Source organism: Oncorhynchus clarkii, chromosome 12, assembly GCF_045791955.1.
Source record: "Oncorhynchus clarkii lewisi isolate Uvic-CL-2024 chromosome 12, UVic_Ocla_1.0, whole genome shotgun sequence".
Classification (NCBI taxonomy): domain Eukaryota; kingdom Metazoa; phylum Chordata; class Actinopteri; order Salmoniformes; family Salmonidae; genus Oncorhynchus; species Oncorhynchus clarkii.
In genome coordinates, this window is record NC_092158.1 from 36,003,048 (window position 1) to 36,022,285 (window position 19,238).

The following is a 19,238-nucleotide window of genomic DNA, read 5'->3' on the forward strand; positions in this document are numbered from 1 at the left end:
GTGGTAACCTTGGTAACAGTATTCCACCTTTAGAGTAAGATGTACACCCAGACATTGATAGTCATTTGGTTTTGAATTAAAACATTTATTTCACAAGTCAACAAACACCTTACAATTAAAATATCTAAATCAGTTCTTATACACAATTCTGGTTCTTGGTATTACTAATCTGTTGTAAACAAATGCTCCTTGTTGCAAGGAAGAAAAGTCCAGTCCACCCGTTTTTAGTTTCCTTTATCGCAACTCCAGATGACATTGAGAAGCAGCAATAGAACCCTTACCATTGCTAAAACTCAGTAATGGTAACGGTTTGATCGCCACCCTCTAGCTTCCAGCAGCGTCTGTCCATCCGTTCGTGTGTGTACTACTGTAGCTATTACATTGAGAGGTGTCAATAGAACCCTTACCATTGCTAAAACTCAGTAATGGTAACGGTTTGATCGCCACCCTCTAGCTTCCAACCGCCAGCAGCATCTGTCCATTCGTTCGTGTGTGTACTACTGTAGCTATGACATTGAGAGGCGTCAATAGAACCCTTACCATTGCTAAAACTCAGTAATGGTAACGGTTTGATCGCCACCCTCTAGCTTCCAACCATCGACAGTGTGTGTTGGTGCTGATAGTGGCTAGAAGGGGGAATGAGACCCTGGATAGTACATCATCTATACTGTAGTGTCACCATAACGAACTTACAGTATATGATGATATCCTGTCCAGGGTACAAGACCAACATACAATGTCCCATGATGACTTCACCTAAATTAATAAACCTGTTGGAAAAAAAGAGAATGGATAGTACATATTAAACACACACAAACCAATGTAGAGAAACCGGTTTGAGTCAATATGTTGTTAATGTGTTAACATTAAGAAGTCAACCACCCTGGGTATGAATACAATATGCATGCTATATTCTAGAATTATATTATATTTTCCCAGACATAAAATGCATGCGTGATCCACAGAAATGTAAGGTGTCCAAATCTTTTTGAGGAGTCCTATTACAAGGGTAACCAAGTGCAGGTCCCACATTGCATTATATCGATAGCGTGTACATGCGTTCCTTTGATGCAATTGCTTGTGGTTAACTAAAAAACTCCATTTGCAGATCCTCATAATAGAGGACCTTCTCTAAACATCAGCTCTCTCCCCTAATTATCCACCTTCTAATGAAGCACAACCGACAGCGGTAGATGTTTCGTGACTTGGTTAGGTGATCAAAAACGTCTGTAAATATCACAGAATTGACCTTTAAGTGCTCACCTCCACATCTGTTCTGTCTGCGTTGTCCTCAGTCTCCTCTTGAAGAACAAAGTGTTATTTAAGGGTGTTGATGGTGCTCTTAACACGCTGCTCTGGTTTGCAACCACCAGCACATCTCCAACAGCACCAGGTTGTTCACAGACCCCTGACAGCTTGGAATGGTCTCCTTTAAGGCCACCAGCTCATTTACATATGGTGATGATATCACAGCTCTGGTCCCCTTATCTATCATGTTCTGGGTCTGGTCCAGTTTGTCTTTGACCAATGACATGCCCCCACCCCTTCTAATCAGACCCCAAACAGATTTGCAACAACAGGTGTTTGACATCTCGCCTCGACGCCCCTCCATGCCCCCATACAAAGTACGTTTTTTGGAAAGAGATACTAGGGCCTTATTTTGGCATGTTTATTTGACCTACACCATATACAGTACATTCGGGAAAGTATTCAGACCCATTACTTTTTACACATTTTGTTACGTTACAGCCTTATTCTAAAATTTATTTTTTTAAATTCCCCCTCATCAATCTACACACAATACCCCATTATGACAACGCAGAAACAGGTTTTTAGAAATGTGTATAAAAAATCCTACCCCGGAAATATCACATTTCCATAAATATTCAGACCCTTTACTCAGTACTTTGTTGAAGCACCTTTGGCAGCGATTACAGCCTTGAGTCTTCTTGGTTATGACGCTACAAGCTTTGCACATTTGGGGAGTTTCTCCCATTCTCTGCAGATCCTCTCAAGCTCTGTCAGGATGGATGGGGAGCGTCGCTGCACAGCTATTTTCAGGTCTCCAGAGATGTTGGATTGGGTTCAAGTCCGGGCTCTGCCTGGGCCACTCAAGGACATTCAGAGACTTGTTCCGAAGCCACTCCTGCGTTATCTTGGCTGTGTGCTTAGGATCATTGTCCTGTTGGGAGGTGAATCTTCACCCCAGTCTGAGGTCCTGAGCACTCTGGAGCAGGTTATCATCAAGGATCTCTGTACTTCGTTCCGTTCATCTTTCCCTCGATCCTGACTAGCCTCCCAGTCCCTGCCACTGAAAAAATTAAATATATAAAAAAAACTCCAAGTGGGCTGTCATGTGCCTTTTACTCAGGAGTGGCTTCCGTCTGGCCACTCTACCATAAAGGCATGATTGGTGGAGTGTTGCAGAGATGGTTATCCTTCTGGAAGGTGCTCCCATCTCCACAGAGGAACTCTGGAGCCATCAGATTCTTGGTCACCTCCCTGAGAAAGGCCTTTCTCCCCCGATTGCTCAGTTTGGCCGGGAAACCAGCTCTGGCAAGTCTTGGTGGTTCCAAACTTCTTCCATTTAAGAATGATGGAGGCCAATGTGTTCTTGGGGACCTTCAATGCTGCAGAAATGTTTTGGTAACCTTCCCCAGATCTGTGCCTCGACACAATCCTATCTCGGAGCTCTACGGACAATTCCTTTGACCTCGATGCTTGGTTTTTGCTCTGACATGCACTGTCAACTGTGGATATAGACAGGTGTGTACCTTTCCAAATCATGTGCAATCAATTGAATTTACCACAGGTGGACTTCAAGTTGTAGAAACATTTCAAGGATGATCAATGGAAACAGGATGCACCTGAGCTCAATTTTGGGTTTGAATACTTATGTAAATAAGGTATCTGTTTTTTGGTTTTTATAAATTAGCGAAAATGTATCAACCTGTTTTCGCTTTGTCATTATGTCGTTTTGTGTGTAGATTGAGGGAAACATGAATCCATTTTAGGTTAAGGCTGTAACGTAACAAAATGTGGTAAAAGAGAAGTGGTCTGAATACTTTCCAAATGCACTGTATACACACACAAGTATGTGGACACCCTTCAAAATTGTGAATTTGGCTATTCCAGCCACACTCGTTGCTGACATGTGCATAAAATCGAGCACACAGCCATGCAGTCTCCATAGACAAACATTGGCTGTAGAATGGCCTTGCTGATAGGATGCCACCTTTCTAATAAGTCAGTTCGTCAAATTTCTCTCTTCCTCAACTGTAAGTGCTGTTATTGTGAAGTGGAAAAATCTAGGAGTAACAACGGCTCACCTGCGAAGTGGTAGGCCACACAAGCTCACAGAACTGGACTGCTGAGTGCTGAAGTGCGCAAAAATTGTCTGTCCCAGGTTGCAAAACTCACTAGCGAGTTCCAAACTGCCTCTGGAAGCAACGTCAGCACAAGAACCTTTTGGTTGGGAGCTTCATGAAATCGGTTTCCATGGCCGAGAGCCGCACACTAGCCTAAGATCATCATGCACAATGCCAAGCGTTGGCTGGAGTGGTGTAAAGTTCGCTGCCATTGGACTCTGGAGCAGTGTAAACGCATTCTCTGGAGTGATGAATCAGATTTACAAATCTGGGTTTGGCGGATGCCAGGAGAACACTACAGTGCCTTGCAAAATTATTAATCCCCCTTGCCGTTTTTCCTATTTTGTTGCGTTACAACTTGTAATTTAAATTTATTTTTAATTTGATTTAATATAATGGACATACACAAAATAGTATAAATAGGAAATAGAAAAAATATCTTGTTTAAAAAATACCCAAAATATTTTCATTTTAAAAAGATCAGAAACTTTGAACATCCCACGGAGAACCATTAAATCCATTATTAAACAATGTAAAGAATATGGCACCACAAAAAAACTGCCAAGAGAGGGCTGCCCACCAAAACTCACAGACCAGGCAAGGAGGGTATTATTCAGAGAGGCAACAAAGAGACCAAAGATAACCCTGAAGGAGCTGCAAAGCTCCGTAGCGAAGATTGGAGTATCTGCCCATAGGACCACTTTAAGCCGTACACTCCACAGAGCTGGGCTTTACGGAAGAGTGTCCAGAAAAAAGACACCTCTTTGAAAAATAAAATAAGCAAACACGTTTGGTGTTCACCAAAAGGCAGGTGGGAGACTCCCCAAACATATGAAAGAAGGTACTCTGGTCAGATGAGACTAAAATTGAGCTTTTTGGCCATAAAGGAAAACGCTATTTCTGACGCAAACCCGACACCTCTCATCACCCTGAGAACACCAACACAATTATGTTTTTCATTAGCAGGGACTGGGAAACTGGTCAGAATTTAAGGAATGATAGATGGTGCTAAATACAGGGAAATTCTTGAAGGGAAACCTGTTTCAGTCTTCCAGAGATTTGAGACTGGGATGGATGTTCACCGTCCAACAGAACAATGACCCTAAACATACTGCTAAAGCAACACTCGAGTGGTTTAAGGAAATACATTTAAATGTCTTGGAATGGCCAAGTCAAAGCCCAGACCTCAATCCAATTGAGAATCTGTGGTATGACTTAAAGATTGCTGTACTCCAGCAGAACCCATCCAACTTGAAGGAGCTGGAGCAGTTTTGCCTTGAAGAATGGGCAAACATCCTAGTGGCTAGATGTGCCAAGCTTATAGAGACATACCCCAAGAGACTTGCAGCTGAAATTGCTGCAAAAGGTGGCTCTACAAAGTATTGACTTTGGGGGGTGAATAGTTATGCACGCTCAAGTTTTCCGTTCTTTTGTCTTATTTCTTGTTTGTTTCACCCCAAAAATATTTTGCGTCTTCAAAGTGGTAGGCATGTTGGGTAAATCAAATGATACAATCCCCCCACCCAAATATATTTTAATTCCAGGTTGTAAGGCAACAAAATAGCAACAACTGTAAAGTTTGGTGGAGGGGGAATAATGGTCTGGAGCTGCTTTTCATGGTTCGGGCTAGGTCCCTTAGTTCCAGCGAAGGGAAATGTTAACGCTACAGCATACAATGACATTCTGTGGTTTCCAACTTTGTGGCAACAGTTTGGGGAAGGCCCTTTCCTGTTTCAGCATGACAATGCCCCCTTGCACAAAGCGAGGTCCATAAAGAAATGGTTTGTCGAGATCGGTGTGGCCTTGACTGGCCTGCACAGAGCCCTGACCTCAACCCCATCAAAAACCTTTCGGATGAATCGGAATGCCAACTGCGAGCCTGGCCCAACATCAGTGCCCGACCTCACTAAAGCTTGTGTCTGAATGGAAGCAAGTACCCGCAGCAATGTTCCAACATCTAGTGGAAAGCCTTCCCAGAAGAGTGGAGACTGTTATAGCAGCAAAGGGGGAGTGACCAACTCCATATTAATGGCCATGATTTTGGAATGAGATGTTTGACGAACAGGTGTCCACATACTTTTGGTCATGTAGTGTATCTTTCCACCATCGCATTTTAAGAGGTGTTTTGTTTTACATCTTGTCTAATTATTTTTTGTCAACATTCAGACACACCCAAGCAAACATTGTTCAAACATGACGTGAACTTAACTGGTTATTGAAGTAATTGAATAATTTAACATTATGACTTGAAGAGAACCACCTAAGAAACAGACAACTGAGATGATTCCTCTTGAAACTTTCAAAAATGTGTTGCAACAGCACATCCATACAGTTTTTCCCTACCACACAGACTTTATAGTTCATGCCATGGAAATGCAATCAATTGTGGCTTAGATCTTGACTACAAAGGAAAGGGTACCCAAGCATCAGCAGCTCATTTCAACTGAATATGATGCAATGACTCTTCTTGATGTAGATGTTTGTGGTTTGAATCATCCACATATCAAATATAACTCCAACCATCTTCCAGGAGCTTTCATCGTGGGTGGCATTATATGGCACCATATTTGTATAATATTTCAACAAAATTAAATGTATGGATGCACGTGGGAGGTGTCAGGTGTCACGGTTTAGGGTGAGGGCTGGGTGAGGGTGACAACTTTGCCCAGTCACAGTGGAGACTGACTCTCCAGTTTGGGTGCGGACCAAGGGTGTTTGATTGGTCGGGTTGAGCCTAAAGATAAAGACGTTAGCAGGCCTATCTGGGCGGCACCAGACTATGGGCTAGGGAAATAGATTTCCGTGAATTTTACATCGCATTATTTTCTGTGGCCAGGCAGACATGAATGAGCACGAGGACATGCATTTATTTGAGTGTTGAATGATTTTTACAAAATGTAGTAATACACATTGCTTTACTCTGTAGGGATTGTTTCACATTTCACATGTGATAAGTGAAATTAAATTAGCTATTAACATAATGAATTATCAGATGCAAGTATTGGAAAAATAAAAAATGACCTAAAATATCCCCAAAAGAAAATGATCATGCAGGTCTCTTGGGGAATAAGCCTGATGCAGTGAATTTTGTAGTGTAGTAACTTGAATGAAAGTAAGTTGCTATTTATATACATTTATAGAACTGTTTGTAATGTTCTGTTTTACCTCTGCATAACATGAGTCTCCAGTCCATATATGTTCTTTGAGGGCCCTGTATCTTCTTATGCTGGGATAAGATATTTGTAAGCTCTATGAAATGTGCATTTAATATGTAGAATGACATATCCATTCCTAATGATCATTTGATGTGTGTGTCAGGGAAGCTACTCTGAAAAGATAGTTAACCAAGCTACCAAATACTTCACACTGAAAGTATTTTTCTTACTGGTAGCTTATCTAAAAAGGTACTTTGAAAAAGTATACTGAACAAAATTATAAACGCAACATGCAAACGTTTTAACAATTTTACTGAGTTACAGTTCATATAAGGAAATCAGTTAATTGAAATAAATTAATCAGGCCCTAATCTATGGATTTCACATGACTGGGCAGGGGCGCAGCCATGGGTGGGCCTGGGAGGGCATAGGCTCACCCACTGGAGAGCCAGGCCCACCCAATCAGAATGAGTTTTTCCCCACAAATGGGCTTTACTGAATGTGTAAGTTGTCACTCTAAACCAGGGGTAGGCAACTAGATTCAGCTTTCTTTTTTTCGGTGAGGATGGTTTGGAACATCTTTTTGTACACTTCAAATTGACCATGTCACTCTGTATAAAGATAGGAGACAAGCGAGGAATACAAAATAGTTTTTTTTATTTTCTCCACCAAAACAAAAGAGCGAGGTGTAAACCTCTAGATAATACAAGGGACAAGACCTGTAAAACAACTGCAGAATAACACGTAGCATGGAAACCGATGACAACAGCACAGGTGCTCACAAGACCAACGGACATGGTAACAATAACCGACAAGGACAATGGGGAACAGAGGGCATATATACACATACTAATCAGGTGGAATGGGAGCCAGGTGTGCGTAATTAGACAAGACAGTCCAGGGTTGATGGTAATGAATCTAGTTCAGTGACGTCTAGAAGGCCGGTGACGTAGACCTCAGAAGCTGGTGAACGGAATGAGCAGCAGCACCAAGGGGATCCGTGACAGACCACAATAAGAGATTATTTTCAATTACAATCATTTCATACCTTGATTACATTGAGAATTTTTTAAAACGTATTCTTAGGAATACAGATTTCCTAAATTATATTCATTTTTAGCTGAATTTCTGGTAATTTTACCGTCTTTTTTTAACCTAACCCCATTTAAACACAAAAACATCCTATGGCGTTCTGCATTAGCATCGAACAGCCCCCGTGATATGCAGCTGTTTAGGGAAGCTAGAAACCATTATACACAGGCAGTTAGAAAAGCCAAGGCTAGCTTTTTCAAGCAGAAATTTGCTTCCTGCAACAATAACTCAAAAAAGTTCTGGGACACTGTAAAGTCCATGGAGAATAAGAACACCTCTTCCCAGCTGCCCACTGCACTGAAGATAGGAAACACTGTCACCACTGATAAATCCACTATAATTGAGAATTTCAATAAGCATTTTTCTACGGCTGGCCATGCTTTCCACCTGGATACTCCTACCCCGGTCAACAGCACTGCACCCCCCACAGCAACTCGCCCAAGCCTTCCCCATTTCTCCTTCTCCCAAATCCAGTCAGCTGATGTTCTGAAAGAGCTGCAAAATCTGAACCCCTACAAATCAGCCGGGCTAGACAATCTGGACCCTTTCTTTCTAAAATGATCTGCCGAAATGGTTGCCACCCCTATTACTAGCATGTTCAACCTCTCTTTCGTGTCGTCTGAGATTCCCAAAGATTGGAAAGCAGCTGCGGTCATCCCCCTCTTCAAAGGGGGGGGCACTCTTGACCCAAACTGCTACAGACCTATATCTATCCAACCCTGCCTTTCTAAGGTCTTCGAAAGCCAAGTCAACAAACAGATTACCGACCATTTCGAATCTCACCATACCTTCTCTGCTATGCAATCTGGTTTCAGAGCTGGTCATGGGTGCACCTCAGCCACGCTCAAGGTCCTAAACGATATCTTAACCGCCATCGATAAGAAACATTACTGTGCAGCCTTTTCATTGATCTGGCCAAGGCTTTCGACTCTGTCAATCACCACATCCTCATCGGCAGACTCGACAGCCTTGGTTTCTCAAATGATTGCCTTGCCTGGTTCACCAACTACTTCTCTGATAGAGTTCAGTGTGTCAAATCGGAGGGTCTACTGTCCGGACCTCTGGCAGTCTCTATGGGGGTGCCACAGGGTTCAATTATTGGACCGACTCTTCTCTGTATACATCAATGATGTCGCTCTTGCTGCTGGTGAGTCTCTGATCCACCTCTACACAGACGACACCATTCTGTATACTTCTGGCCCTTCTTTGGACACTGTGTTAACAACCCTCCAGGCAAGCTTCGATGCCATACAACTCTCCTTCCGTGGCCTCCAATTGCTCTTAAATACAAGTAAAACTAAATGCATGCTCTTCAACCGATCGCTGCCTGCACCTGCCCGCCTGTCCAACATCACTACTCTGGACGGCTCTGACTTAGAATACGTGGACAACTAGAAATACCTAGGTGTCTGGTTAGACTATAAACTCTCCTTCCAGACCCACATCAAACATCTCCAATCCAAAGTTAAATCTAGAATTGGCTTCCTATTTCGCAACAAAGCATCCTTCACTCATGCTGCCAAACATATCCTTGTAAAACTGACCATCCTACCAATCATCGACTTTGGCGATGTCATTTACAAAATAGCCTCCAACACCCTACTCAACAAATTGGATGCAGTCTATCACAGTGCAATCCGTTTTGTCACCAAAGCCCCATATACTACCGACCATTGCGACCTGTACGCTCTCGTTAGCTGGCCCACGCTTCATACTCGTCGCCAAACCCACTGGCTCCATGTCATCTACAAGAATGACCTTGCTAGGTAAAGTCCCCCCTTATCTCAGCTCGCTGGTCACCATAGCATCACCCACCTGTAGCACGCGCTCCAGCAGGTATATCTCTCTGGTCACCCCCAAAACCAATTATTTCTTTGGCCGCCTCTCCTTCCAGTTCTCTGCTGCCAATGACTGGAACAAACTACAAAAATCTATGAAACTGGAAACACTTATCTCCCTCACTAGCTTTAAGCACCAACTGTCAGAGCAGCTCACAGATTACTGCACCTGTACATAGCCCACCTATAATTTAGCCCAAACAACTACCTCTTTCCCTACTGTATTTATTTTATTTATTTATTTATTTTGCTCCTTTGCACCCCATTATTTGTATTTCTACTTTGCACATTCTTCCACTGCAAATCTACCATTCCAGTGTTTTACTTGCTATATTGTATTTACTTTGTCACCATGGCCTTTTTACCTCCCTTATCTCACCTCATTTGCTCACATCGTGTATAGACTTGTTTATACTGTATTATTGTTTGTTTTACTCCATGTGTCGTTGTATGTTGTTGAACTGCTTTGCTTTATCTTGGCCAGGTCGCAATTGTAAATGAGAACTTGTTCTCAACTTGCCTACCTGGTTAAATAAAGGTGAAATAACTAAATAAATAAATAAAATAAACACACCATTTTATTTTTACATATTGAACTTCCATCCTCTCAGGCCAGAGGCACAATGTATGAATTCATGGTTGGATCAGAATCGCCGTTATAATCATTGGCCAGTACGGAGAATTAAGTAAAACCACAAATCCAAATCTCCATCCATGGCTAATTTAGCAAAGGGACAATTTTGCTAGCTGGCTAGCTAGCCACCGCAGGACAACAACACAATGAGATGCAAAAATGTACGTTCTGTCAATGATGTGTGCTCTCAATGGGATTTGATAGGAGTGATGCCAAATCCAAGCTGGCTTCCCTTGACACTTTTTTTTGGTGCACCAATACCATTCACAGTTGAGCTCACTCAGTTTAGCTCAATGCTGATTGGCTAATTATTTATAGCCTTTTTGTCAAGGAGGCCAGATGCTCGCTGGCTTCTCTTTTGCCTTCAATGTTACAGGCGGCAACAATGTCATACTCGTTTGGACCAGACAGCATCAGATAGATGGCCTACACATAGAGAGACAGAGGGGTGCTGTTTTGTTCGGATGCTTTCTCCTGTGAGATACATTCAGTATCTTGCAAATTGAAAGGGAAAGGGAAAGGGGGATACCTAGTCAGTTGTACAACTGAATGACTTCAACTGAAATGTGTCTTCTGAAATGTGTCATTAACCCAACCCCTCTGAATCAGAGAGGTGCGGGGGGCTGCCATAATCGATATCCACGTCTTAGGTGCCCGGGAACAGTGGGTTAACTGCCTTGCTCAGGGCAAAGGACAATTATGAAACGCAGAGAGATTAAATATTATTTATTTATTTTTTGTCAATTTTTTGGGGAAGCCTGGCTTCCCACACCACAGGATTAGCACCTTGCCAGGGAGTTGGGGGTTTTGAAGTTGGGGAACCCCAATTTCACTGACTATACAGAACACACCCCCCACCCTGCTCCCCTCTTTTCACACACTAACATTTAGGCTACTCTAAACTGAAAGATCAAAGTGGGGTTCCGATTGATGTCCCAACACCTCACACACCTCTGTCTTGTCTTCAATATGGGAAGAAAAAGTATAGGGGATTGCTGTCTGCCAAAAGACAAAAGGCCTCCTGTGGGGATGGGGGCTGGGATTTAAAAAAAAAAGAAATTAAATAAAATATAGGACAAAACACACATCACGACAAGAGAGACAACACAACACTACATAAAGAGAGACCTAAGACAACAACATAGCATCGCAGCAACACATGACAACACAGCATGGTAGCAACACAACATGACAACAACATGGTAGCAACACAAAATGGCAGCAGCACAACATGGTAGCAGCACAAAAAAGGGTACAAACATTATTGGGCACAGACAACAGCACAAGAATGTAGAGACAACAATACATCACGTGACGCAGCCACAACTGCCAGTAAGAGTGTCCATGATTGAGTCTTTGAATGAAGTTAAAACTGTCCAGTTTGAGTGTTTGTTGCAGCTCATTCCAGACGCTAGCTGCAGCGAACTGAAAAGATGAGCGACCCAAGGATGTGTGTGCTTTGGGATCTTTAACATAATATGACTGGCAGAATGGGTGTTGTATGTGGAGGATGAGGGCTGCATTAGATTTATCAGATAGGGGTGAGTGAGGCCTAAGAGGGGTTTTATAAATAAGCATCAACCAGTGGGTCTTGCGATGGGTATACAGAGATGACCAGTTTACAGAAGAGTATAGAGTGCAGTGGTGTGTCCTATAAGGAGCATTGGTTGCAAATCTGATGGCCGAATTATAAAGAACATCTAGCCGCTCGAGAGCACCGTTATCTGCCGATCTATAAATTACGTCTCTGTAATCCAGCATGGTCATCTGAATCAGGGTTATTTTGGCAGCTGGGGTGAAAGAGGAGCGATTACGATAGAGGAAACCAAGTCTAGATTTAACTTTAGCCTGCAGCTTTGATATGTGCTGAGAGAAGGACAGTGTACCGTTTAGCCATACTCCCAAGTACTCGTATGAAGTGACTACTTCAAGCTCTAAACCCTCAGAGGTAGTAATCATACCTGTGGGGAGAGGGCCATTCTTCTTACCAAACCACATGACCTTTGTTTTGGAGGTGTTGAGATGAAGGTTAAAGACAGAGAAAGCTTGTTGGACACTAAGAAAGCTTTGTTGTGGAGCATTTAACCCAACATCCAGCTTAGTATAAGACTGCATCTGCATATAAATTGATGAGAGAGCTTCCTACTACCTGAGCTATGTTGTTGATGTAAATTGAGAAGAGCGCGTGGCCTAGGATCGAGCCTTGGGGTACATCCTTGGTGACAGGCAATGGCTGAGACAGCATATGTTCTGACTTTATACACTGCACTCTTTGAGAGAGGTAGTTAGCAAATCAGGCCAAAGACTCCTCAGAGACACCAATACACCTTAGCCGGCCCACAATAATGGAATGGTCTATCGTGTCAAGTCCTTTGGCCAAGTCAATAAAAATAGCAGCACCACATTGCATAGAATCAAGGGCAATGGTGACATCATTGAGGACCTTTAAGGTTGCAGTGACACATCCATAACCTCAGCGGAAACCATAATGCATACCATTGAGAATACTATAGACATCAAGAAAGCCAGTCAGTTGATGATTGACAAGTTTTTCCAACACTTTTGATAAACAGGGCAAAATAGAAATAGGCCTATAACAGCTAGGATCAGCTTGATCTCTGCCTTTAAATAAAGGATGGACTGTGGCTGCCTTCCAAGCAAAGGGAATCTCCCCAGAAAGGAGAGACAGATTAAAAAGGTCAGAGATAAGCTTGGTGATTATAGGTGCAGCAACCTTAAAGAAGAAAGGGTCTAAACCATCTGACCCAGATGGTTTTTTGGGGTCAAGTTTAGCACCTCAGACTCAGTGACCGCCTGCAGGGAGAAACTTTGTAGCGGGGCAGGGTAAAAAAGAGGGAGGAGCATCGGGGCTAGTCGCATTAAAAGGGGTGCGAGATGAGGAAATGTTGAACGGGCAAGAAGGCATGGCTGAGTCAAATGGGAATCCTGACTTAATGAAGTGATGATTAAAAAGCTACGCCATGTGCTTCTTGTCAGTAACAACCACCTCATCAACTTTAAGGGACACGGGCAGCTGTGAGGAGGAGGGTTTATTCTCCAGGTCTTTAACCGTTTTCCAGAACTTCTTGGGGTTAGACCCATAGAGTGAGAACTGCTCCTTAAAGTAATTAACTTTGGCCTTCCGGATAGGCTGAGTGCACTTATTTCTCATTTGCCTGTATGAGAGCCAGTCAGCCTGAGTATGCATGTGCCAAGCCTTTCGTCAAATGCAATTCTTGAGGTGGAGTAACTCTGCAAGATCATGGTCGAACCAGGGGCTGAACCTGTTTTTAATTATCATTTTATTTATTGGGGCGTGTTTGTTCTTAAGGATCCGCCCATTTTCTTCAATTTTTGCCTAAAATGACATACGCAAATCTAACTGCCTGCTCTGGCCCTGAAGCAAGGATATGCATATTCTTGAAGGTTATGCATATTCTTGGTACCATTTGAAAGGAAACACTTAAGTTTGTGGAAATGTGAAAGGAATGTAGGAGAATATAACACAATAGATCTGGTAAAAGATAATACAAAGAAAAAACAACAGTTATTTTTTTGTTTGTTTTGTACCATCATCTTTGAAATGCAAGAGAAAGGCCATCACTATGGCTCAGAGGTGCCAGCAAATACATGGACAGTTAGCTAAAAAGTGCAATTAAAGGAACAGTAAACTAAGTGTGATTAAAAGACTATGAAAAAATGATTGCTTTTTCTACAATGCTAGCACAGGAGGTTGGTCGCACGTTAATTGGGGAGAAGGTGCTCATGGTAATGGCTGGAGTGGAATAAGAGGAATGATATCAAATACATCAAACACATGGTTTCCATGTTTGATGCCATTCCATTTGCTCCGTTCCAGCCATTATTAAGAGCCGCTCTCCCCTCAGCAGCCTCCACTGAATACGAGTAACTGGTATCATATGTTTTGCAGGTGGTTCTCCACTCCATGCATAAGTACCAGCCCCGCCTGCACATTGTCCTGTCTCCAGACCCCCACAGCCCCTGTCAGGGGACTACCTGCGCTTCACCTTCCCTGAGGCAGCCTTCATCGCTGTCACTGCCTACCAGAACTCAGAGGTAAGGCCACGACACCTTTAGCATCTCACAGGAGATACTGGAACAACTGTATTCTGATTGTGTTGATAAGAGTGCCCTCTGGAGGGTGAATATGGACAGTGCATGTAAAATCTGGGAAGTCAAATGCTTCCGCTACAAAAGAGCATAATAAGAGATGTGTAAAACCATAATAAATGAGGCGTGCTAATTTACCCAACAGATAACAAAACTCAAGATAGACAACAACCCCTTTGCAAAAGGCTTTCGTGACAACGGGCTGAACAGAAAAAAGTGAGAGACCTTCAGATAGCCTTCTAGTAGCTTGAAACATGAACAGCAACTCTCACTTGAAAGTGATGCAATAATGACTCAGAATAACATCATCATATTTGTTGGTCAATCATCTATTCACCAATATGTTCCTCTTGGTAAACCTGTTAGCGCAGTGGGAAATATGATGATTGTGCAGAATTGGAATGGTACTTAGATGACTCACTGATCAATTAAGTGCCATGTTCTTTCACTCTTTACTGGTACACATCACTATCATGTTACTAAGAAACTTTGAATAATGTGAATTCTTTCTCTCTGTAGGTTCAGAGAAAAGGAAGGACAGAGCTCTGACAAACTAAATGTAAGAACGCCTGACGGAATCAAAAGCTTCAAATGGTAGTCACATAGGCCTACAGAATTTATCATGTTTGAAACATCTGTAAGGGAAATTGTAAACATTACACCTCATTTCTAAATGAGGGATTTCTGTTTTATACAATGAAAAGTCTAGCCATGATAGTCAAGCCAGCTGTCTATTGATCTTGCCAGACATGGAAAAGAACTGCTCACGAAAATAGCCAGCAGGTGTCATTATTTCCCTTTGAGACAATCCACTAGTAGGCTATCTACAGTACGTAGTCATTGTTCTGTAACTATCCTCTAAAGTTTATATCAGATCATTTTAAAGAGTTGGTCAAAGTGAAAGGTGAAGGAATTTCCATGCGTAATCTCTGTTCTAGCATTCTGGGCCTGTATTCATAAAGTAAAATCAAAATCAAATCAAGTTGTATTCAGTGCATGTGACATACAATAGGTGAACATGCTTACTGTGAAATGCTCACGAGTCCTTAACCATCAATGCAAGTTTTAAAAAAGTAAGAAAATTTGCTGTTGGAGTGCTGATCTAGGATCCATGTAGTCATATTCATTGTTATCTAAAAGTTAAACTGATCCTAGATCAATACCCCTTCTCTGAGACACTTTATGAATACAGGCCCTCTTCTGTCCTGTCCTTATTGTCTCAGTAAGATCCAGACCAGTGGAGTCAAATGATGAGGCTGATGTTACCGTCTCCTGCTCTAGCTCAGTGGATTCCCATGGTGCAGTAGGATACAGGACTGATGACATCACATCTCTCTCTGCTGTCCCTGGCCCCTTCATCTCTGCCTTCATGAACTGGGGAGATGCAGCTGCAGCCCTGCCCTGTGGCCAAGAGTGATGGAGGGTCCCGGACCAAAGGACCCACAACAACCACAACACACTTCGTACCTGGGCCTATGACCGGTAGGGTGATGATTGACGTTTCTGCAACTAACATTTTTTTTTCAATCTTAAAAGTGTATTACATCGTCAGCTTTTAATAGTGAACGAGAATCATAAGTATTCTTCTTATCAATCCAGTATTTTCATAGGATGTTGATTTGTTAATGATTATGATAATAGTTTGTACTTATGATGAATAAACTAGGCTAATATTCTGAAACTGTACACTGTTCTATTTCAGCCCTGGGCAGCATAAGGAGGCCAGGATACTGGTTTACGAAATGTTGCCTCTCCTCTCTTCCTCACACACCCTCCACTGGGCCAGACTCAGTTGGCTTCAGGAGGCCCCTGGCACAGAGCAGCAGACCAGTGGGGCCTCACCCACCTCACCACAGAAGACCTGGTGCCACACCTCTCCCACAGCCACACAGCAGACCACTACCAGGTGTACCAGAAACAGCCCCAGCAGGCTGAGTACCCCTGTTAACATTAGCCTATCCGTTAGTGTCTGTATCGTCATGCCAGAAGAGTTGGCTACATCCACTACAGCACTACACGGTATGGAAGGAGGATAATGTAACAGGCCACTGGTAACAAATTCTCTGAAAGAATACTGAGAAAACTGTATGAGGCAGACATTTATTATAGGGCAGCACATAATACTTTGCCACAGAGTCAAGGATATGAGTGTGATGTTCACATGCTGAAATATCCATGCTAGACCAGTTTTCCAGTATTATTTAACAGTCTAGAAAATGGACGAATTCACACAAACATTTGAGTCTGAATAGATACATTTCAATAATGGGTGATCAATCTAAACATGTTTCATTACAGATACTCTATAGATAAAGATACAAGTTAAAAGGCATACAATGTTTGGTCTTCCACCTACATTCTAGATCCGAAAGGTATATTTTCTGATCTGAAAGTTGCTTCTACTCTGCTGAAATTACACCATCCATTCATAGTAATACATGAGACATTTTTGAAAGAGCATTGACACAAAAATTAGATGCCAAAAAAGAACATACAACGGGAGTTTTTCAGCTGAACAAAAACACAATTTGACCAGGGAAAGCCATCAGTATGTCCAGATGAAAATGTTGATGTGTTCTGACTTTATATAATTCAAATCAGCCATTTCATGAAACACAATACAGGTTCCCATCTACATTTACAGTACTGTATCACACTGTTTATCAATCAAATTTTACGGTCTAGTCTACTACTATGTAAATCTTACAAACTGAGATTATAATAAAATAAATACAGTATTCTTTTGGTGATCAGTAGGGATTAGATAATGACATTTCTCCCCCATACCAGAGATATACCACAGTTGGCAGCAGGTTGACATTACTGTAAAAAAATGACATATTAGAAAAAATGATGCTGAGGTCACGGATTCAGAAAGTGGTTAGATTTCCCCTAAAACAAGTTTTCATAAAATGAAGCCAACATAAAATGAACTCCACAACAAGACAGTCCAACTCAAATGTGTGGCAAAACAAACTGAAATGTATTCTTGTGTTTGAAGCACATTGGGTAAGGAATGTGGAGAAAGCTGATATATGATTGGATGGTCAACAGGTCGTGGCAGCATTGCATTCCTAGAAAAAGATCATAGGCAGCAAGCACCATGTAAAAACGTTAAAGTAAATAGTCAGGTAAACTGTAGAGATAAGTTACATAATAGTTTATAAAGAATTTAACAGAATGTAACCAAAAGATGATATAACACAACATTGGCTACCCTAAGAGACTGAAATGCATATCATGCCATATGATGTCTCAATAGTTGGAAAGAACAAGTATTAAAGCTTAGATTGATTGAGGTAATCCAGATGATCAGGAAAGCTAGCAGGACTCCTGGGTCTCTATATTAAGGCTAACTTTGACAGTATATGGCTTCATACAGACTTGTAGATCCATGCACATGTGTTAATGTCTATGTTTTCTGTGTGTTGTCTACCTAAGAATGCACACCTCTCCCATACCTAAGATGAAGAATGAAATGAAAGATTCTACTGCAGAACAATATAGAATGCCAATGTTTCTGTTTTCAAGGCAGATGGCATGAGGATGGGGAGGACAATATTTCTACATCTCTCATTGAGATGGTAAATGGAGGTTTACTGTAGTATCACTACACTATAGAATTCCCAAACCATTACTTTTCCAGAGGTTTAGCCACTTGGTTGGTAACCAGGCACTGACTGCAAATTAGAATGAAAAAAAGTAACATTTGAGACGAAATATCTGAAATACTTTCCATAACTATACAAAACCACAGGCACATCCAAAGCATTTTGTAACACAATTAACAAAAGAATAACAATGAAGACACAAGGTGAAGACCTGGCGAGACCTTTAAGACCAGAATAAGGCCTGCACAGAACAACCATGATGAATGTCCCTTTTCTACAATGTAGACAAGTGTTAGTACAACAGAATGGGGTAAAAACAAAAAATACTAACATGTTTAACAAAAAAGCAGTGGTACATACAGATGATCTGGCCCTATAGAGCTAAGGCACCAGGGATTTAGGAAAATGAAAACATCTAGACTCTTGTAGTAAAAAAAAAAAACTATACTTGTTTTCAAGTGTTTCTAGGTGAAGGCAGTTTATTTAAAGAGTGCATAAAGAAATGTACTGAGTCAAGGTGCACAAGATTGTTGTTATGCTTGAGGGTTGATCATCTTCTGAAGCAAAGGGATCTGTGAGATGATAAGAGAGAGACTGGGTTAGCTGCAGGCATAGCTAGAACAATGTAGAGCCCTTTGACATAGTCACAATCAACAAGAGTTGGCCCATTGCCATCACCTGGATATCTGCACATAACTCTGGCTTTGTACCAAATGGCACCCAATTCCCCATTTAGAGCACTACTTTTAACCAGAGCCCATTGCAAAAGTAGAGCACTACATAGCGAGATATTCGGGACGCAACCACAGATAGTGATAGTCAGACTCAGTGTAGTCAGAGACTAAACATGGTGGGGATCTGTAGGGAGTATGCTCTGGAATGACTGCAATTCGATTTGGACTTCACAGCAACATTTTATTTCTGTGGTGTGCAAATGTTTATGCATAGTGTAGATTCAGTGTTATAAACATAGCTAACGGAGGCTGGATTTATGGGATGTGTTCACACCTGCAGTGCTTGTGAGTATGGGCTATCTCTCTCTACATTCTACTGAACCCCTCCCCCCTCTCTCACCTTCATCAGGTCCACCCCGGTGAGTGCGTTGACGGACACAGGGAGCTCAGCTAATAGGCGGTTCACCTCGCCGGTCACACGGCCACCGTCCCCGCTCAGGATGACGATCTCATTGGTCCGGGCCAGGGGTGCCGCAACCTTGGCAGCAATCTGTACCAACACAATGACACAAACCTTCTTCACCTGGGTGTTCTTCAGAGAGAACTCATCTAACACAGCCTCTAGTTGTCATGTTTAAACCAAATCAAATGATAAGTTGCACTAAAAATAAAAAAACATTTATATATTGATCAAATCTTGTCTTTTTTCATGTCCAAAAGTAGACACAAACTATA

General features: G+C 42.0%; 1 protein-coding gene and 1 long non-coding RNA gene across 5 annotated transcripts in view; one reads left to right on the plus strand and one right to left on the minus strand.

Moving 5' to 3' along the window:
- Positions 1-1,951: 1,951 nt before the first annotated feature.
- Positions 1,952-19,198, plus strand: LOC139423129 (uncharacterized). The gene is made up of 7 exons (XR_011635797.1): positions 1,952-2,766; positions 14,019-14,164; positions 14,364-14,434; positions 14,738-14,777; positions 15,442-15,700; positions 15,921-16,237; positions 18,913-19,198. It is a non-coding gene; the product is annotated as an uncharacterized lncRNA (long non-coding RNA).
- The window catches only part of LOC139423128 (flotillin-2a), a 32,447-nt gene continuing 29,513 nt past the window's right edge, over positions 16,305-19,238 (minus strand). For all 4 annotated transcript variants that reach the window (XM_071174810.1, XM_071174812.1, XM_071174813.1 and 1 more), the window contains 2 exons: positions 18,904-19,053; positions 16,305-18,401 (listed from right to left, as the gene is read on the minus strand). In XM_071174810.1, coding sequence (XP_071030911.1) covers positions 18,363-18,401; positions 18,904-19,053 — 189 coding nt within the window. In that variant the 3' untranslated portion in view covers positions 16,305-18,362. The remainder of the gene's footprint in view (positions 18,402-18,903; positions 19,054-19,238) is intronic.